The 22,813-nt window shown below is 38.5% G+C and overlaps 1 protein-coding gene across 1 annotated transcript in view; it reads right to left on the bottom strand.

Annotated features, from left to right (window-relative positions):
• SMYD3 (SET and MYND domain containing 3) overlaps positions 1–22,813 on the bottom strand; it is a gene marked incomplete at its 5' end in the record, with an annotated part of 432,372 nt that overhangs the window by 361,618 nt on the left and 47,941 nt on the right. The window contains 4 exons of the mRNA XM_082481422.1: positions 3,584–3,720; positions 5,883–5,940; positions 7,042–7,149; positions 15,559–15,622. Of these exons, the coding sequence (XP_082337548.1) occupies positions 3,584–3,720; positions 5,883–5,940; positions 7,042–7,149; positions 15,559–15,622 (367 nt within the window). The remainder of the gene's footprint in view (positions 1–3,583; positions 3,721–5,882; positions 5,941–7,041; positions 7,150–15,558; positions 15,623–22,813) is intronic.

Genomic DNA, 22,813 nt, shown 5'->3' with positions numbered 1-22,813 from the left:
ACATAGTATGAGTAGTTGCAATTCTATGCAAGAAACCAAGTCTGTATTCAGTCTTAAAAAAAAAATTGTCTTGGGCCTGATTCCAGTCAGATGACTCACTCACAGTTTTACAGTCAACATGGTAGGTAGAGGTTTCATTCAATGCCTTAAATAGTTTATTTGGTTTTGTGTACTATTATGAAAAGAACCATCAATGTATATAAAAAATTTTAATTCTTTATCCCACATCCAGGATGTGTCTCACAGGATTCCAGGCCACCTCCTCACACATGTAAGTAAAAGCTGAAGAATAAAAAGCAAGGACTGATTTTATCTCAAGGTTATGGAAACATCATTAAACCACAAAACGATGGTGTCAAAAATTTATCTTGACATTAGAAAACGTCTCAGTGGAGTTAAAGCCTTATCACGTAATTAACTGCAGATAATTCTGTTTAATACTGAGGATCAGAATTTAAAAACAGTCACAACCTTGATAAATGGCATGTTAAATAAACTAGAGCTTCCAAAGAGTGATCAGATAGCAAGAATGAAAAAATCCAACTCCAGCTCAAAGGACAGTCTATACAAAAGTAAATTGTCTGGTAAGGACAGGGCAACATTGTCAAAAAGGAAGTTAAGTTACACTTCTGAAACACCTCCCCACCCAGTACAGCTGATATTTTCCACGGGTCTTATGCAAACTAAAAATACATTGGGGTGAAATTTTCTTCCCATGGAAAGAAATGGCAAAACTTTCTTTGATTTACAATGGGAAGTTTCCACAAGTTTGCACTCAAGGGGACTCTCTGCCCGTTAAAGCATCACAAGCAAGTGAATAAAACTATAATTAATTTTTACAAAGACAAGAGCAGTGGCCATCAGAGAAGGAGGATTGTTTAAAAGAGCTTCCGAGAAGCTCTTTCGACCTAAATCAGATTGGAAACTTTCCAAGAACTATCTGGAATTTAGTCATCTCGCTGCAGGACCGATTTTCTCTTTTGTCTGGCTGTCTGCTTATTTTCCTTCTTGAGGATCCAGCATCAAACAGAATAAAAAATGACCTTTGACTGCATCTTTTTGTGGCATGCAATGAAAGAACTGATCCAAAAAAGTTCAATGTTAGAATAAGCACCTACTGAACTTGAAAGGAATGTTGGAAGAGGTTGGGAAAACAAGATTACATCTTGAAGTCGTGTATCTGTAGTATTTCTTTATTCTGTGACCACACAGAGAAGTCATCACAGCTGGTCTTTTTTAGAGTTACACCACAGAGAAGAGATCGCATAAGTCTTTTATCAGAGACTTTGGAGTTCCAAAGCCTTAAATTTTACCTGCTGGGAATAAGCATCCCTGTTCGGCTTAAGGGAAAAAAAAAAAAAAAATCCAGTATTTTTTCTATTGACATTCAGCTTATCTTCCAAAAAACATTCTACGGGAGTGGCGGAGTGGCAGAAAATGCCTGCTGCTGCCTCACTAGGGATAGAGGCATATTAAAATCATATTTTAATATAACACCATACTTCATAACACACTCATTTGACAACCAAATTGGGAAGGCTATAAAATACCACATGGAAAATTAGGGAGTGACAATAGAGCTTTCCAAAAAGCATTGTACTTGACAGAACTCCGAACGAGATACTAATTTTATGTAAAGCGTATGATTATATTTAGTTGACAGCTGCTTTCCCCCAGCCAACTCACCCGTTCAGTCAGGTTCTTCTGTCCCTTCTGACAATTCTTTTTATTATTAATGATATGAAGTACCTCCACCTATGATAGGTCTGTGTCATTTGCTCTCCCATTTCCCTCAGGCAGACTATTACACAGACTGAGTGAAATGAGCAAAAGAAGGATGTGAGACCTACTTTAATGGTTTGAGAATGGTTTGTTGAATTTCCAGGGGGAAGGTGGGAAGCAACAACTCCAAAACTCGGTACTTTGCAGTACATTCAATAGGGCAGGGACAAATTCAACATAAGGAATAGTTGAGTTAAAAGTGTCTTTGTTATAGCAAAGCTATTGTGGGACAAACGCTGTCATTAACAGGAGCATTCCTAGTTCTCCAGTTAACGGGATATGGAGCTGGGAAGTCTTGACTTTCACTCTGCCTTTGATGCCCACTTTCATCACCTTGGTAAAATACATGGGAGGGAAGAGGAAATGCCCAGATGTGCTGATGCTTCTGCACGTGTGTACATAAAAAATTTACAGAGCTTCCTCACTTTCATCACCACTGCTCCAATATATTGGGCAACCATCACACTGCTCCTGTAAAGCCACCACAGCCAGCCTCCATCTTAAGCTTATTATCACATAGAAGGCAACCATATTTGTAAAGAATTTCTTACAAGCTGCAGTTCAACCAGTTAGACAAGGATCGTCTTCTGATACTCAGCCTTATCTTCAACTGTACAAATTCTCTAACCCAGATAACGCAGTGGGCGCATTTCACATGAAATGCATCTGGCAAAGTTCAAGCCAAACCAGCGTGCCAAGACAAGACAGTAAAAGTCTGAGTGGAGACTAGGTAGTGCATAAGGTTTTTATGTACGAGTCCTTTTGGCTGGGTGTAGTTCAGCCTGTGTGTTTTTTCAGGGAAAATTGCATCTTTACATCACAGCAGTCTATTCACCAATAAAAAAAATCCAGAAAAACAATACAGTTGATTATATTACTCCTATTCCTTCTGTCTATAGCAAAAAAGATTCCACACTTGTGCAAACAGACTTAAAAAAAGTAAAAAATTATATATAGCATTTTTATTTAATTTCTTTAAGAAAGGCTCTTCCTTTTGTTTATATCAGAAGAAAAACATCTAAGGATTTTATTTACTTCATTAAAAAACGCTTATTAAAACAACTAAAACATGTGGAAGTTAATCTTATGGTAGAATTTATCAATCAATTAGAAATCAAAAAATTAAATAAAGTACATGAAGTACTTCTGCTAGCATTGTGCAAATGAAGCTTTCTGAATTGAAAGCAATAAAATACATACAGCAAAAGCCAACAATATTTAGTTAGTAACATAACAAACATTTTACATATTGTGGAAATTAATTTCAAATACTTTACATGTTGCCTTTTAGAATGGATGATCCACATGGCCCCTGAGAAAGCAGTTTGTGGCAAACAGTACTGTCAGGAACAGCCATTAGTAAATACTACTAAATGACAAAATGGAATGGGAGTATATCTGCAAATACAAGATATTGCACCTTGCAGAAAAAGTTTAGGCTGAAGAGTGATGATATATCCTCTTTATCACTGTGGAAAAATTACTTAGGTTGATCAACTCAACTGGTTTTGGCCTTGTTTGGTTTTTAATGCAACTTTTTTTTTCCTAGAGCTTTTACATGATCATTTATAAAGGGAAAAGAAAAACATACTCTTGCTGCTGCTTGAATTTTGAAGTGTTACAATTATATAAAAGCTATACTGCTTAAATACTGACTGAATAGAAAAAATAAATAGTTTGATTTCACTTTGTCATATATCACATTCTGTACGTATCTACTGAACTCCCACTCAAAAATAAATCAAGAACACAAGGAAAAGATAATTTATGAGTTGTCAAGCCATCACATTCTAACACTTACTTTTGTGAAGATCTGAAAAAAGTCAATTGCAGGTGGCAAGCGAGATGCATCCTGGATCTCCTTTTTCAAATACAGTTGCAATGTCTGTGCAAGGTGCCTGAGGCCGTCTTTCATTTCTTCAGTCAACTGTTCAATATCTTAAGGGGAAGGGAAAAAAAAGTATGTTATGTCATAAACAAAACCTTTCACCAACATTTTGAAAATGTCCAATGGCAGCCAAACAGTTTAGACATTTCCAGTCCCAGAATTAATCTTGGCAGAGGGCAATTTTGACAGAGGGTGGACATTTGTCATTTTTTGTGACAGCTACCTATCAACACTTTGAAGAGGTTTTCAAGTCGCAACTGCCAAATTACATGAATACAATGGTAAGTTAAAGATCAAAAGCCAATAGATAAAGTAGATGTATAAGCAGATGTAAGACATTACCTATGAAAATTAGGTATGTGGGTTTTAAACATTAAAAATGTGCTTGAAAGTTTATGCAGCAGTACCTTCCTCCTTGCAGCAGTGTACATTTTTATACTGTATTCTCCACAGATATGCCAAAAACACTATGCTGGCAGATCAAAAGGGAAAGTATTTTAGAAAGAAAGGTTTGGGTTTTTTTACACAGCAGCTCGTAAATGGAATTGATACAGAAGAATATTAGCAAATATCACTTTATTAAACACTATTTTTTCATGCTTTATGGATAGGAATCCCAAAGCAGAAAGAAACACTGTGCCTTATTTTCTAATGCATAACCTGATCATGCATGCATCAGGTCACTGATAACATGCAAAGTGAAACTCAGCTGCCCTAGGAAGTTCAGTGCCTGATTACCTGCTTCACATTTTCTTTTTCCTGCCAGTTAGCACAAAAAGAATAAGGCCTAAATGGAGAATGTGAAGATGAACAGATCCAAGCATCAGCTATAACAAATGGCAAAGAGGATTATTATTCACTATGAATCAATTTCATCTCTGCATAATGGTGAAACGTTATTTTATTTTAAACATCCATTCTTAATGGGAATGGAATTAACCTTTTACCCAAGAAGGCTTCTTCCCCATACTTTAGATCCAAGCTTACTGACCTCCTGGAAGGACAATTCAAGATGTGTGTTCCTCTTTAAAGCTATCTCCTAGTCTCACACTTAAAAAGAGGATGCAATTAAAGCAGATATCACTGGATTTGGTTAAACAGCTGTCTAGTGTCTACGATACTTGGGCTTCTGTGCTCTACCTCACACACCATCCCTCTGCTTAAAGGTACTGCCTATTTTGTAGGTTGTAAACTGTCTATCACAGAGTTTCTATTTCACACACACACTGCACAAGTGAGCTGCTTTAATAATCTCCTATGAACTACTTCTAGCAGAGCACTAAGTGCTGTCTTACTAAGATGGCCAATACCCATGGTTAGCTACCAGCCAGGAGTCTTCCACTGGAACCAGCTTCAATTTACTTCTAGCCTGGTATAGGTTTCCCTATTTTTGTATGTTTACGTATTTTTTATTTCTACTTAACTACTCGAACAGATCAAGCTAGTTTATAGCAAAAGCTCTGAATAACACTAAGAAAAATGTTGAGGTAATCAAAATATTCACATTACTCTCCAGAAAATCCCTTTAAGCAAGATGCAAGAATGAACTAAGTATGTATTTCTTCCCTTACGAGTCTTTAACCTTTAAGCTACCACAAAATCTGGGAAAAAAAAGTTTTCTATTTCAACATCAGCTCTGGTAAGAGATTATGAGTATCCTTTCTTCCCCAAGCAGTTGAAACTTGTGAAATCACAAAAATAATATCGGCGCAATTTTATCTTTTGTTCTCCATTGAAAAGTCATGTAGAAGACAAACACACATATATCCCTTGTAAATTTTAGTTTTCTTTCCTTTTTCTAGAAGTTGTTTTGAAGCTTTATGCAATAGCACATAAATATTTTAAAAGTAAAACCTCAATGTAAAAAAATATGTATTTTTGTATATGTATATAAAAATATTTGTGCTGTATGTAATAAGGCAGACATCAGGTAAATTAAAAACTGAAGAGGCAAGATAGACACTGTAAAATGAGAAAAATTATTAAAGCCAAAAAAATCAGGTGGAAGTTTTGCTTGAACAAGACACACATGTTTTTTTCCTTGATCTCTGAAAAAGATGTTCTTCCCCACAGAGATTTTAGCAGGTTTTGTCTTTGATGCTGTTATTCTACAGAGCAGACAATCAGAAGGCAAGCTACAAGAAAATCAGATGGTCATTCTGTAAAGCAGAACTTGGAAACATTTCCTGCAAAATGGTTGGCAATTACTTACTTGACTGAAGATCGGAAAAAGAGTAGAGTCTCTCAGAAAGGCATACTGATTGTCTAAGCTGTAGAGAAAAACAGATAATTAACACTTACATAGCACGCTTTATCTTGAAAACACTCTACAAGACTGATTATTCAATGTGATATGCCTGTAAAATAATTAGGTAAGGCTAACAGTATCAACATAAATCTGATCATTCCATACTTGCTGTAAACTATCATAAAAATACTGAATTTTTCTTGGTGTTTTATCACTTTCTACTCTTTTTTTTTTTTTTTTTTTTTTTACTTCAGCAGGTTACATTTAGTAATTTACTTTGGCCCGTCACGCTATAATTGATGAGGTTAGCAGTCTCAGATTTCATGTGACCATAATTAATGCACAGTACAGCTAGGTACATATTTGCCCTTTAAAAACAATCATGCACCCACTCTTCCCAACAATGTATAAATTAAGATATTAAATCATATTTTATCACCTCAGACCACAACAAATGCACGTTTTTATCCAAGACAGACAGCATCATGGCAGAGTCAGCAACAAAATTGGGCAAATCCTTTTTGATTTACAATCCCACACAGTCATAAGCTGCTTAACCTAACAGAAAATTTAGTCCACATAAATTAATCAAACCATGGGAATGTCAAACACCCAGGACTTCCAAGAGAGTTTAGAAAAAGAAAAAAGAAAGTAATTGAGATTAAGAGAACCCAACATTGAAAGCATGGCATTGTGCCCTCTAAAGGAAGGGCTAGCTAACAGTGTTTCTGTCCTTACCACTCATCCAAATAAGGCTGAATGAGGTTCCCAGTGAAGTTAATGGAAAAGCACCGATAACTTCAGTAGTATCGAAGAAAAAACAGTGTCCCTCTGCACATTCCTTCTAAGCAGAAATAAGTTTAGAATGCTACCACATAGTCATAGGAAGAGAAAGCCGATAAACAGGTCCCTTGAGTTTAATTATGTCCATTTTAGTACCTCTTGATCCTTTCAGCATTTCTGCAAATTAATCAGTAATCTTGTAATGCAATATGCAGTCCAATTTTGTTCAGCAATCTCACTCACTTCAGCTTTCTAGCTCTTAATTACATTAAAAATGTAGAGTGAAAAAGTATTTATCTGAATCTGCTACACTGAATAAATCTAAAAGAATGTCACTTACTAGTTTAAAAACAATCCTGCCAGCAAGTCTGACAGAGTCTGGAGGAAAATTAGGCTCGATGCTCTTAAGACACCTGCATTCCTGCTTGTGGTCCAGCCAAGCTTCTTTCTATTAGAATTTTTTAAAAAGGAAGAGAAAAGAAAAAACCTGCATGTTATTTTACATAACATATACTTTTTTATATATATACACACATATATTTTATATATATACATAGAATTATTTATATTTATATATGCACACAGACATACATGCTCAGCCTTGCCATGGGCTGGACCTGGGGATGCAGAACCACAACAGCATCACAACCATTGAGCCAGGCTGGGAGGAATGGCTGCAGAGCTGAAAGTCAGCTCCAAAGGAATAGGAAGGGGACCTTCCTTGGGTACTGACGTCCACTGACTCTGGCAACCTCCAACACAGGCAACCTCAGATGCCGACTGTCAAAGCAACAGCAGCACACACACTTTACCAGCATAGTCTAAGACTGCAGCTATAACATGAGAGTTGTGGAAAGGGACAAGCTGGGTTATCAACTCAAACCAACCCCATCATGCCATTCCCTCCTCTAATGTAATTAATTGTGTAACCGATACTGCGGACACTGGAGCTACAGCAATGCAACCCCAGAATTTAACTTTACCTTTAAGAAAACCCAAGAGAAACAAAACCAAAAAACTGTACGGTCAAGTTCCCAGTCCAGTCCCTTGCCAATGCAAAGACTACTTCTCTCTGCTTCATGCTGCTTTCTGACAACACAGTTCGTACCATACTTTTTCGAACATTGTATCCAATGCCTTTAATGCACATGTAAAGATGGAATGAAAACTCCACATAAACCTAGAAGAAATACCTTGATTTTTTTGTCCCATCTTACAGGTATACAAATGATTTTCTTTACCTTTATGCAACACGCTATAAATAACATCATCAGCTTCGTTCAAAATGGTATCACCATTCCAGCTAGGTAAAATTTTTATTAGATAAATACATGGGCTCTGATTCTCATTTCTTTGTGGCAAGAAGAGATGGAGCTGCATACTTCACAAGATTGGAGAGAACTAGAAGGGATGCTAAAACTTCCTCTACTATCTTAATTCTGCTGACACACACAACACTAGGCAAGCATCTACTTGGCAATCAAGACCACAGAGGCCTACAGAGTCTATCCACTTCACCAAAATCTGGCTTCTCTAAAGCAATGGACAAGTTTTCAACACTCCAAAAACTGCCCCCAAAGACCCCCGAGCTCATGAGGCATTAATGCCCATGGCTGGAAGGACCGGTGATATTTTCACAGTTCAAACCAGGAATGGTCACTGTAACTAAAATTTACCAAAACAGAAGACAGAACCAAAAATATTTTAGTTGCATGTACTACCTGAACCTGCAATTTTTGTTTCACAGGCCACTTTTATTAGAGTAGCAGACAAAGACTAACACTTCCATAGCAGAGAAGAGACGGGATAACAAGGTAAGGGAAAGCTGCTATATATTGAAATGTCTTTTCTTCCCCCCCCCATCTTTTCACCCCCCAAATCAGTGTGAAAGAGTAACAAGAATGAGTCTTCAGCTGAAGAAACATGTTGGAAGAGACAGTCAATTTCTGACCACCTTTTTTATTTTTCTTTGCCTACTGTCTTTACAAGCTGAAAATTCTCTTAATAATTTACAAAAACTCCGAGCCCATCTCATTAACATAGTACATATTTCCACATTTTATTTATATATTCACAGTATATGTCTGAAGCCACCCAGCTGTTTCAAATACTTTTAAAAAGCAAATTGAAAAAACAGGGCAAAACAAAAAATTTCTACAATGACAAGAACTCAGAATAATGAAGGGTTTCTGAAGGTGACATTTTCTCATAGATAGGCAGTATGGAGAAAAAAACAAAAAGAAAAAAGTCCAAACCAAACTTGGAAGAACAGCTTCTGTTAGGTAACTGCCACACAAAAATGATTAAATGTCTAATATAAAGAAATCACATGTTCAGCAATAAAAAAAAAAAAATGGAATAGCAGTGATATGTGCAAGTGCACATCACACCTGTAGATGTTGACATGCTAGTTATAAAGATTACTAAGGCTATCACACAATGTTTTCTTAAGCTGCCTTTAAGTGGGGGAATTGTTTCAGGTAACTAGGTTTCAGCACCAGTAGCATTTATGCCATTTCATGCAGGGTTTTCACCCACCCCACCCCCCGCTTTGGCTTACACATAATAAATAAATTGGACTTTTTATTTCTTTCAGATACATGGGAGATTTGTGATTTCATTTCTTTTTCCCATAACTCTATAAGGGGAAAAAATGACACCAATAAGGCATTAATCCAAATACAGTTAGTGTCACATGCTGCCTGACAAATAAAAGTTAAGTATCTACTGCTGAATAGAATTATTCTTGTCTAGAAAAACCAAGGTCATGCTTGTAAATGTCCAGACATCATTCTGTGTAATATAATTATATTGGCATTTTTATCCCACTTAAATGAAAATTGTTCTTTGGAGTAAGCCTTTATCTGTCAAATTCTTTCCCTACATAAATGTTGCACAGAATTTTAAACATGCTAGAGGTGACATGAAAATGATTAATAGCTTATCCAACCAATAAAGACCTAATGAGATGAAATACGCAGTACCACATAGCATCATATGCCACATTTCTTTGAGATGTGTTCCCATGTGAGAAGAACAGTTCAGACACGCCTTCTGCAAAACAGCGCTTCATCCAAAACCAATGCCAAAAAGGAATTAGTCTGAGTCCTCTGCAGAAGGAGCACTGGAATGGGGACTGCCATTCAGTTCCTCCCAACTGACCAGGGAGAGGGGGAAAAGCTCCAAATGCATTAAGTATAATGAAATTCAACAATATGTCTTCTCACTACTAATACAACAAGGATACAAATTACAGAACAGTATGAAACCATGAAGATTTGTGACCCTGGAGAGACCTACCTTTAAAGTCACTCTCTAACAATACTTGTTAGTGGGCTTATATTAGTCCCACAGTTCTCTGTGTGAGGTTTTCTTAACTCATAATCCTGGCTTTCAGTCAAGGTTTTTATATCCCTTATTCAGTGTGAGCATAAATACTAAAGTGCAGAGGTATGGCCACTGCTACAACTCTTCTACCTCCCCACCAGGGAAGGTCTTCCAATTTTGCAACAGATTTTTTTTCCCCCTGTCAGAAATGAACGCTATCAGAAGGAGGCAAAGAAAGACGAGTAAACAGTGAAGCACAGCACCCAGCCTCCTTCTTTGGGCTTCACTACGCTTAGTAACTCAGAAATAATACCCCTCCTTTTATCTCCTCCCAAATCACTGTCTCTCGTTCAAGCTCGATGTATCCCAAGTGCAATTCCTCATGCTTTGCTCAAGTGAAAAGGGTGAGCACCTACATGGCTTAGGAGACAGCAGTATATAGCTGTTTACTGGTGGCAGATTGAGAGTCTGTCCCCCCCGAACCAGCGCCACGCAAAAACCAATGCATAATTGGGTTTCACTGGACAACTGGCTCAGGGCACAGCAAAAACCTATCACATCTGCCTGCAGTGTCTTTCATATTTTCAGCTATGCTGTTTTGCCAACGTACATCCATTCTTGCATAGACATATGCTATCCCTGTCTCCCAATGGTCCCTAAGCCTATGAAAGATCCTAAACCAATGTTTATGAAACGAATGCTTCCCTTGTCTCCTATGCAGATTCAAAAAAAATGAATGCTTCCTGCATATTAACGTGCTAATGAAAAGCAGTTAAAGACCACAGTTCATAAAAAAAAAACCAAAACTTCAAAGTGGGATATTTTTCCGTTGGAGGGGTTTGATTTGTTAAAAAGACATAATTTGTAATTTCTAAAGGATTATTCAAATTTTTAAAGAATGGGGTTTTTTTCTTTTTAATTAAGCCCTTTCAATAATGTTTGACAATGGCACATTTTATGTGGAAACTTTGGCATGCTCTGTATGGAAACTATGCTAAGACACATGGAAAAGAAGGAGGCGATTGATGATAAGGCCAAATCACACCTGACAAATTTGGTGGCCTTCTATGACAGTATTACAGCATTTGTGGATAAAGGAAGAGCAAGTGACATCATCTACCTGGATTTGTGCAAGGCATTTGACACTGTCCCACACAACATCCTTGTCTCTAAATTGGAGAGACATGGATTTGATGGATGGATCACTGGGTGGATAAGGAACTGGCTGGATGGCCGCACTCAAGAGTTGCGGTCAACAGCTCGATGTCCAAGTGGAAACCAGTGATGAGGGGTCAGTACTGGGACCAGCGCTGTTCAACATCTCTGCCGGAGACATGGACAGTAGGATGGAGTGCACCCTCAGCAAGTTTGCAGATGATACCAACCTGCATGGAGTGGTCAGCACGCTGGAGGGAATGCATACCATCCAGAGGGACCTGGACAGGCTGGAGAGGTGGGCCTGTGTGAACCTCAAAGTTCAACATGGCCAAGTGCAAAGTCCTGCACCTGGGTTGGGGCAAACCCAAGCACAAGTACAGGCTGGTCAGAGAATGGATTGAGAGCAGCCCTGAGGAGAAGGACCTGGGTGTGCTGATTGACAAGAAGCTCAACACGAGCCAGCAATGCATGATCGCAGCCCAGAAGGCCAACTGTACCCTGGGCTGCATCAGAAGAAGTGTGGCCAGCAGGTCAAGGGAGGTGATTTTGACCCTCTACTGTGCTCTCGTGAAACCCCACCTGGAGTACTGCATCCAGCTCTGGAGCCCCCAACATAAGAACATGGATCTGTCATACTGACTGCAGGGGAGGGCCACAAAGATGATCAGAGGGCTGGAGCACCTCTCCTATGAAGACAGTGTGAGAGAGTTGGGGTTGCTCAGGCTGGAGAAGACGAGAATCTGTGGAGACCCTATAGCAGCCTTCCAGCACTTAAAGGGGGCCTACAGAAAAGGTGGAGAGGGACTCTTTATCAGGGAGTATAGCAATAGGGCGAGGGGTAACGGTTTTAAACTGGAAGAGGGTAGATGTAGAATAGATATTAGGAAAAAATTTGATACTCTGAGGGTGATGAGACACTGGAACAGGTTGCCCAGAGAAGCTGTGGAGGCCCCATCCCTGGAAGTGTTCAAGGCCAGGTTGGATGGGGCTTTGAGCAACCTGATCTAGTAGGAGGTGGCCCTGCCCATGGCAGGGGGGTTGGAACTATATGATCTTTAAAGTCCCTTTCAACTCTAACAATTCTATGATTCTGAGTTCTGCCTGAAATGACTCTCCCATTTGTCAGGGATTACCGCCTATATCACTGGTCCCCAATCTATGGGATGCACCAAATTAATAAACATTGCCAGGAGAGATCACAGCAGTGATTACGAGAAGCAGCAGATGTGGTAACTCTACGTTTGAAGGGACACCCAGCCAACGTAGCACTGCTAGAAGGTAGCTCTAGGATAGTAGGCATAAACAAGTGGGAAAGGGGCTACAATAGAGAATTGTTGAAGAGGAGCAAAAGTCAATGAGGTCCAACTGAAAAAAAAAAAAGTTCAAAAGCCAAAGGTCTACATATACTTGATCCTGAAATCAGAATTCAGTTGAAAAAGGTCAGCCCAAAGGATCTCTTGTGATAACTTCCAGTCCCACGTTTCTAATATTTTTGAAGTAAATTCAAGCAGTAAAATTGAAAGTAAACTGCTTCAAATGGCCTGAAAAAAATAATAGGAGCTTTTGAAATTTGGCACAACTCACTTGTAATTTTCAATATTGACATTATGGAGACTTCTACAAACTGGACATTCTAATTACTGTATAGTTTTGTTCAGGTTTCCTGGCTCTGCCCACTGTTTAAAGGATAATAATTTCCAAAAAGGGAATCGTCTTTCAAAAGACTATTTCTTCTCCTGTAGGTTAGCCCAAAGACAGTTTTTCTTAACCACCTGACACTTTAAATCAAATTAAGATTTTTACAAGATATTTGTAGATTTAAAAATGGTTTATTTTGGTACAGCCTAACATAGAAATCCCCCACTGCATTTACTTTGAAGTTTCCTTCACAAAGTCCACCTTTATCCTAAACCCAGTTCAGCTACTCAGATTAATCCCCTTTTTTTAGTCAGATTTTTACATTAATTCTCATTTCATTTAATGGATTAACCAGAAAACTGACACTTTTAAAACCTAAGTGTTTCAAGTTGTAGGACTTATTTAACACACATCAACAAAATAATCAAATCATTCTGCAACTAAGTGTAAATTGTAAATCCAACAGCACAATTTGCATTTCAAAGTTATCTGTATTTATAAAACTAAAATAGTTCAGTTCTGCCAATATTCACTTTTTTAAACGTGCAAACTGCAATTTCATTCAATACCCTGCTGTTTATTTTGTTCAGCAATTAGTTCAATTAGAAGTGCACATACTAATGAATTGCACTAAAGCTACAGAGGCTAAGTAGAGCACAAAGCCTTTGGCTTCGCCAAGGAAAGCTTTGCTAACAGCTGCCATAAAAGCAGAGCTACACAGCAGTTTAGCTAGCTTACCAAAAGAAATATGAATTAGAGAACAGTCCTCAAATGCAAACAGATCTGGCTGGTCTCAGTTTTATCTGGATCATCTGCCCCGAGTCATCAATTCCAACAAATTCACTGTTTTGACTGGAAAATAACATTTTTTTAGTTATGCTGGATTGCTACCTAATATCATGGGATATTATATAATATTAATTCAATATTAATTTATTAATAGTTCAAAATATTATGTAACAGTAAATACACAACATTTTAAGTGCAAACTACCTTTAGCAGCAGCAGCCTGTCTCACTGGAATCATTACGTACAACTGTGGATGGCTTCAAGCACACGAACCCTAGAGCGGGAAGCACAAAGCAAAGATAGCCAAGATGGCTAAGGGCCATCCAGCATGAATCCTTGAAGCATGTTCACATAGTTGTTTCCTCCAAGGAGGAAGTCCCATTTCCCAACTTCATTGCTACTACACCTAAGTTGAAACAGGGTATTGCATTACACCTTGTAGATTTGCTTGTGCAGGTCAGTGTCAGCACAGTCTCATCTCCCATCAGAGACTTGCCAATAGAAGCTTTACCAATGACTCCCCTGGCAGATATTTGTTTTAAACTTACCTTGCAAATACTCTGGTCTTTTATATTCTTCACAGTCATATTTTCCTTATGATCTCCCATAATAAATCTACCTGTGGCATTATTATTGATGCTACACTAAGCACCTAATGTGCATTGCATACATTAGCCATACAATGAATCAAAATGACATATCTTCCTCCTTTCCCTCTCCACATGTTTTAATCCCAAAAAGGAGGGGGTTCTGGCATGCTGAGAACATGGCATATTATACTAAGGCAGAATTGTTTATAGAAGCACGTGATATGTGGAAAGATCATTTGAATGTCAAGGAAAACTTAAAAAGTTAAATTCATATATATTTAATAGAGTATCACTACTAGTCTGTTTTGGCCATTAGTTGGTTTTCTTCATTTTTCTCTATTTAGAAAACAAAACAAAACAAAACAACCAGAAATCACAATGCAAAGCTAAGAGGAATCATTTAAAAATTCAAGGGCTTTGTAAGGCGACCCTCATGGTTCAAATCTCAGGAGCCTGGTTCTCTGCTGTGTTAGACCTTACACAGTCTTTTATGCTTGCATGTCCACTCAGTAGCAAGTCCTGCCAACTTCTGTGCACATGCTCAAGTGACAATACAAGCCAAATATAGAAACTAAGGTTTTAGGTTTGAACACCTTTAAGAACTGTTTCATAGGACAGAATCACAGGATAATTCAGGCTGGAAGGGATCTACAGACATGTCTAGTTGCAAAGCAGGGTCAGCTCTGGGGTCAGACCCAGCTCAGAGCTTTATCCAGTGGGGTCCTGAAACCCTCAAAGCATGCAGATGACACAAACACCCTGGCAAACCTTTTTCACCTCTTGGCCAGCCTCAAGGTGAAACAGCTTTTCCCTATATCCCATGTGAACCTCTCTTCTTTCAACTCAAGCCTGTAGTCCCTTGTTCTCCTGCCACGCACCACTGTGAAGAGCCTGGCTCCATCTTCTTTGAAAACCTCCTCAGGGATGCAGTTTTGCCCAAGGCCTTCTCTGCACATTCTTGACCCTTATGTCCTCTTTAAAAAACTGAATATATATTTTGCTGTGATAAAAATTACTCTTGAAATACAAATTGTTTCACTGCAAAATTGACTTACAGCCTTCAGTCTACAGCCAGCAAAGCTGAAGAATTATTCCTCCCCCTCTAACCAAGCACCGCCAAGCATCACGCTTTTCAGCTTAGTTTTGTCTATTGCACAGATTATAATCTTATACTTGTAACTATAAAAGTACTCAAGTAAAATAAGGCAGCATGTTTACACACTCTGTCCATAACTACAAATAAGAAATTTCAGTGTGGAGGTATGACAATGCACAAAATGCATGGAGACCCTGTAAATAAAGTAATCAAATGCCTGTTTTCTTCAACCCTTTATAGCTGTTATTATTCATCTTACCTGACAAGATTTACCACAGTATTTAGCAACCTTGCACTGAGAGCATCTGTGCAGATGTTCATTCCTGTTTAGAAAAAAAAAAGAAAATCAGTTATAAGTACAAATAGAGCTTCTTATTTATCCTTCTTACATAACTAGCAATTTTCAGATATTCCAAGGCAAGAAAAATATCTGAAAAACAAGAGTAGCCTAAAATGCGCTGTTACAGAAGAATAAATTGTCCATAGCTACGTTCAAAGCTTTATTTGCAATCCTTTACTCATGTGACTCAACACCTCTGAGGCCAATTTGGATCAACAGTTAAGATATCAAATGTGCTTTTTTTTATTTGCCATATAGCTATAACCCTGAGGAGTTTGATTTGGTAGATAACATCATCATTAGAGCTGTGCAACACAGCTAGTTAATCTATTTATTATCTGTCTTGAGTCTTGTCTTAAGGAAGCATCATTATCTGTCTTAAGCAAGACCTTGCTGTGAACCTGCAGTTGTGACAAATTAGAACTTTATACCAGAGTCTGAAGCTGACATGTCAGCAGAAATTTCAGTTCTAAGAAAATACTTCTGACTGGCAAACAGTGAGACCAAAATAAAAATTCATTGGGGAAGAGGGGGGGAAATAAGAAAACAGTGAAAGCTAGAAAGATAACTACCAGAGCTATACATCCCAATCTAAAGTTTAAAGTACCTGAGACTAGTACTATTTTCTGATGCTGTCTTAGTTCACAGTTATATGAGTTAATATGACTGAAGTTTTGTAATTTTTTAGGCACTAAAGAAATATTAAATGTGAAAGCACACGCACAGCAAATCTTACATCTCAAAACATACATTCAAGAGATTTACTTCAGATGAGTAGAAAAAAGACAGATTTTGAGGCTTCCTCCCTCTCTTATTTTCCTGTAGAAAATCTTGAACATGTTACATTACTCTGGTAACACTGGTAAGGTTTCACTTCGATTTCTTAATGTGCAAAGTTACTTACATGCTTTATGGGCATTCATTAGGCTGGGAATACAGTATGTACTTTTGTTGTTGTTGTTAAAACTGAAGGCAGTACAGTTAAGTTACAGACACAAGAACTAACTAGATTGTATGGATGGCACGACCCTTATGAATTCCCCTCAGACTTCCTCCTGAACCAAGCACAGTGCCTGACTGGGCGTCACTGTTGCCCTGTGAGCTGCGCGCGGCCCAATGCAGTTCACATACACCCATGTCACCATGAGCTACTCCTCAGTACCCCCTTCTCCAGCAAGGAAGGAGGCATGTGTCAGTCACTCCACTCTCCCTCTCACAAGGCAATTTTAGTAGTATAATCTTTGCATTGCTAGTGCTTTACATTTAGATGCCTCAAATCTTATTATACAGATTAATTCTGCCTTCCAATTTAATTGGGAGATAACTAAGCATCTAACACAGCCCATTTTGAACCGAAAGGGCAACTTTAAATGACCAGATGAAGGACCTTTCTCTGCAAGATTCCAAGTACAAGGTGTGCCCTTGTCACTTCCACTCCCAGCTGATGCGACTAAAACAAGGTGTAATTCTTTGTCTCTGCTGACACCAAAAGAAAACTGCTCCGCTGTCATCAGTAATCTAGACACTGCATACTATATACTCAGATTCCCTGCTCAACTGCTTTATGACATGAACTTTCTTTCTTCATTTACTTACGTCACTCAGTTGTCCCCAAATTTTAATTTCTAAGGGTGACTTCAAAACGGTAGAACACTCTCCACAGGCCATATCCAAAAAAAGAGAGCACCAACGTGCTCACCAACTTCAACCTAGCAGTTCTGGATGATGAATTTAGCCCAATGATTGCAGCCACAACATGAAAACTACCAGGAGTAGGGGCAGAACACCAGAAATACCATGGAGCATTCTCTAGCACAAACCATCCTCTTCATTCCCTCAAGTCCCACAAGTGGACAAGGTATTTCGCTGCTTTATCAAAGCATTGCTATGTTTGAATTATTAAAAATAACAGCTTATCCACTATCTTGCACTTTTATAATCATTCAGGCAGTTTAGACAGATGCATTAGTCAAAGATTAAGAGGAGAATTATGTACAGATCATTACAATCAAGTAACAATCTTTTCATTTCTACTGAATAAAAATCACTATTTTGTAGCACAATATTTCATAGGCACTCCTACTAACCACCAGGAGAAAAAATAAATTAGAAATATTTCAGATAAAAGCATATGTTTTGCTAGTGCTTTCTTTACCTTCCTACCTGCAAAGCCAGCCCTGGAGACTGAAAAAAAAAAATAGCAACTGTTAGATTCCTATAAACAGAAACTAAAGTCTTGTATATGCACAATAGGTTTTTGATTTTAAGGTGCGATGCCAGCGGATGATTTAGAGTTAGAAACAAGTGTGAAATCTTCATTTTGCCAGCTGGGGAAAGCTGCTTCATTTCCAAGGTTGAGCAATGACACAACTTTAACCAGCATATCATAGAGGAGCACATATTTCTCATTCTAGATTGGAAACTTGTGTCAGAATAATTTTGGGAAGAAATACACTTCAGTGGAATACCTACTGTACACAAAAAAAAAAAAAAAAAAAAAAAAAAAAAAGCCAAAACAGAAATGCTATTTGGACATGCCCATTGATTTGGATATCAAAAGCAGACCAGGTATAAATATAGGCTCATAAACTATACGTACAAATTCTTTCCCACTGAGGCAAGTTTTGACACACCTTTTAATACTAAGCAGCATGTTGTATCAAGGACATAAAAGAAGAATTTAGAAGAAACCCACACCATCTTTCTAGATATTTCAAATTAACAGGGTAGATTAAAACTTGTCTGAAGTTAGACCTTTCAAATTACTGAAAGAAGACAATACAAGAACTTAAACTTGTTTAGCTATTGTTTTATTACCTTTCAAGTCTGCCAGTAAACAATTCACATCATTGCAGGCAACACTACTGCTAAAAAATTGTCTACATACCTAGAACAAAAAAAGAAAGCCAAGCACCTAGAACTTTGGTTTGCTGTTCAGCTCCCCACACGCACCGCTCCAGCCCTCGAAATGATCACTCTGCAGTGTGTCCCTTTTGCTCTTTACAGGTCTGTCGTACATGGCTGTACAGAATCACAGAGAGGTTATGAAGGAGCTTTTGGCCTCTCTGTTTCTAGATACCTCCTTTGTATTCAATATTCTACACTCATGCTAGCAGCCTCTATCAAACTTCTCTTTGTTGTTATATAGTATTATTTGAATGACTAAGTATTCACCCTACTGCAGAATGACTGAGCAAAACCATTTTGAAGGACAGCTTTTTTTGTTCTAAACGCTATTCATCAAAACACAGTAATGAGTCAGGACTTCAATAACAGAGCATTTGCAACTTTAGTCCCATACACATTAAAGTACCAAAAAGTCTCAGCAGCAACAAGTAAAACACAGATTCCCAGAGCAGAGTAATTATAACTTTCTGGAGCCAGAAAGTAAATGAATGAATGCCCATAACTACCTGAGAAGTCTCTCCCTACAGATTTCACATTCTTCCATCAGAAGGCTAGATCCGACAGTCTTAACATACTGCAAACATACCTTGCCTTGGTATACCTCTTGGTATTTTTCCAAGAGATGCCGGGATTTACTGGAACCATTGGTGTTAAATCACCAACACATATTCATTCTTTCTTTTGTAAAACAATTAGTGGACCCGTTGCCACAAAGCACCAAACTCCTTCAGTACCCACCAAAGTTTCAATACTTTACAGGATTATTTACTGTGTATCCTTTGTCCCTAAGGGTTAATGATGCTGCAGTAAAAACCGCATACACACAAAAATCTAAGGAGCATCACTCAAAACTTGGATTTTTGCCAAACTGACACTACCAGTCAGATTATTTGAATAAGGTGACTCCCTGCTGACACCATATAATGAATGAACTATCCATTCATCTTTTGGGATTTCTTTGAATGACAAGCAGATGCAGAACGCCTGTTACAGAGCTGAATAGTAAAGCTACTGATGAAATCGTTGCTTTTTCTTCCAATTCTCTCCTCCCACTTGGACTAAAAAAACTCCTGGAGATTTATAGCATCTACTTATCTTGCTACATGACATTTTAAATATAAACCAGCATGATCTAAAACACTTAATCTGAATATATTCAAGGATAAGATTCAGGTATTCATATATACAGGACTCATGTATGTTAGAACATTTTAAAAAGTGAGAAAATTTGCCTAGTTTATTCCTGTCCTTTTCAATATTTTATTAATGTTATAGGCTTTATTGAAACAAATTTAAAGTCACTGTCAAATACTCCCATGCATTTCTCATTACCTGTAAACATCATCTGGAGATAGTACTAAGTTACTCACAATGTATCTACTGCATCTCACCTAATGTAACTAATTTCATGGATGAGAAAATGCATAGAATTTGATCTAATGCATTCAGTAATATTTTCATTTCTGAAAAAGTTTCTGCTGCAATAGAAAAGGAATGAAAGATGCAGCAATTGAAACTAAATTATTAGTTTTCCAATACAGCTTCAACAAGATTTTCCAAACAAGCTCTTACGAAACAGCAAGCGCAAGTGAGGATCTTAGCCTGTATTAAAAAAAAATCCCCAAGAATAAAGTAAGCAGAGGTTGCCAGTTGTCCTCTAGAGTGGCGTTATGGTCAGGTGAAGAATCTTTACCCTGAGGAATCTGGATATTACTAAATTTTTTAATCATTATTGTCTACAAACACCATTCATAGAATAAGCTCTCCCAATGTGTACTGAGCAGGCAAAAAAAATAAACACAAATATATAGGTGGGTGAGGGAAGTCCCAAGGGATTGATATGGACAGGAGATTAAAACATATGAGATAGGGAAAAAAACAGTAAGACAGTTCAACTGGACATGGCACACACCTCCCCAGCAAAATAACTTTTTCTTCCTTTGGCTTTTTTAAAATTTCTTTTTGTTAAAGCTAGGAGAAGACCAGAGCACTGTAAGGAAGGGCTGACGATGAGCAGTGAGGCAGCTGGGTCTATGGGAAGCTGCTCCCGAGTACGAGTGTCAGCACAGGAGGCAGCCTGAAAACTCATGGCTAAAATCCTAAGCAGAACATGCCAAGTCTGAATCACAGAGTGAAGAGGTTCAGAAGGGTTTGCCTGGACTGTCAGGTCCTATCAGAGCCACAACCACACTCTCACAGCATGCAAAACACGTGCCCGTTTAAAAACATCACAAAATATTTCTATTTGCCAGGAAAGAGCCTAATATAATTTAAAAAACCACAACAAAACCCAACCAAACACAATTAGACTACTTAATTTATAATGAAAATGCATCTACACTTCTCTGCTGATTGCAGGCACTTGACTTTCAGCCCTACTCACAAGTGTCAGATATAACAGAACATTTGATTAACAGACTGCACTCAACACTCCTTCCTATGCAGTTTATTCCCATTCTGCTTCTGCCACAGCTTGCAGGACAAAAGGGCAATCTCACACAAATCCCCTACTGCATTGTTGTTGTTGATATTTTTTTTTCAGTTAATAATCCGGCCTTATAATACATGTAACAAAAGAGCGGCTCTTTCAGAAGCATGTCACGTTGAACTAATTTCCTGAACAAATTCTTAGACCTTTGCAATTCAGTCAAACATGTCAAGTGCATAAAGTCTACTCGGATTTTCTCATGTGTGTGCCTTTCAGACCTGTCAGAGTGAAAGCAATCAATACCCACAATAAGCAAACATGTCATTCATCATTTTACTAATATGTTTCTGCCTTCTAATAGTAAAGATAAAGATACAAATAACAAACAGCCATTTTAAATTTGGTAGATCTGAGAGCAGAGGGGTTGTGTTAAATGCAACTACAGCTTGCTTTCCTCACCTCTCTCCCAGCTGAAGAATACGACAGTGTAGCAGCACAGTTCGTCCCCAGCTGTTACCCCAATGCTGACCCATGGGGGCACCAGGCACTGCGGGGGAGGAGGGGGGCACTTCTCCAGCATACCAAAAGCCAGAGCCCAACTCTGGGGACAAGGACGGAGGGTGCTGGGGGTCAGGCGGCACCAACCCCTGGGTATACACCTCTGCAACATCCCAAATCCAAGCCCCTGGCAAGCAACAACCCACCACAGCCAGTGAGCTGTGCCCACAGGAGGGGTTCGCAGCCCCTCGGGTGCCCTGGGTGCTGACTTGGGGCAGCTTGGCAGGCTCAGGGCTTCCCCCTCCTCCCCTGCCAGGGCCCTGGACCTGCTCTGCAACTGCGGATTAGCTGTCGGAGGAGAAGCAATCCTCCATGATCCCCACGGGACACAGCCTCTGAAATACAGCTGCTGGGTTTTTCTGCCCTAAGGTTATTCTGTACGCTGTTCTTGGGTTTCGTGTAACCCGTTGAGTCTGGGCGAACAAGAGTACAACAGGTAAGGAGCCTTTGAAATCTAGGTCCCTAAAAAGCTATGCAAATGCCTCCCATGTTCTCCACTTGCACACTTCATTGTGTTGGCTACGTATATGAATTAACCTTTTTTATCCTAACAGCGGCACTGGGGAGAAGCAGCTTTCTGAAAGGTAGCAAAAATAAAAAAATATTTAGGGCTAAAAGACAGTAACTACAGCTAACCATCAATGATCAGAGTCACTTATTCAAGTGAGAAGACCGTTTATATAAGAAAAATACACCTACTTTATTTCCAAATACAATGATCATCTACTTTATACCTCAACGTACTACAGAAGTAGTATTGCATTGTCCCGGGGCTGGGGGGGGGGAAGGGAGGAAACATGAATAATCAAAACACCTGGCCTGTGACAAAAGTTTAATTAAGGCATTTGCACTCACAAGCACACCACCTACTAACACAAACAAAAATACAGGTTATTCAGGATGACTTCCCATAACTTAAGTCTTTGCTGCTGAAGTCTCACATGCCATGCTGAATGCCCACACTTGATACTGTTTTCTGTAATTCTTATGATACCCAGCCATAAATTTAAGACCCTAAAACATTTCTGGATATGTTCTATAAGGAAAAAACAGAATTCAAATAGATGAGGGGAGAGGAAGGATCCTTCTGCTTAGAATGGGTTCTGTTCAGATTTTATAAATATTGGTGGGTTTTATTTTTTTTTTATATATATATATATATATAATATCTTTATTTGGTTTTAAAATATACACCGAATAGGTAATGAACATGCTCGGTCATACAACTTCAGCTGACAGGAGGTTCTGGATGGTATTTTTTGTCTGGTTTTGTGTGTTAGG

The sequence above is a fragment of the Vanellus vanellus genome (genome assembly GCF_965231255.1).
Source record: "Vanellus vanellus genome assembly, chromosome: 3".
Taxonomy (NCBI): domain Eukaryota; kingdom Metazoa; phylum Chordata; class Aves; order Charadriiformes; family Charadriidae; genus Vanellus; species Vanellus vanellus.
Note: the sequence above shows the minus strand (reverse complement) of the source record. Positions and strands in the feature narration are given on the sequence as shown.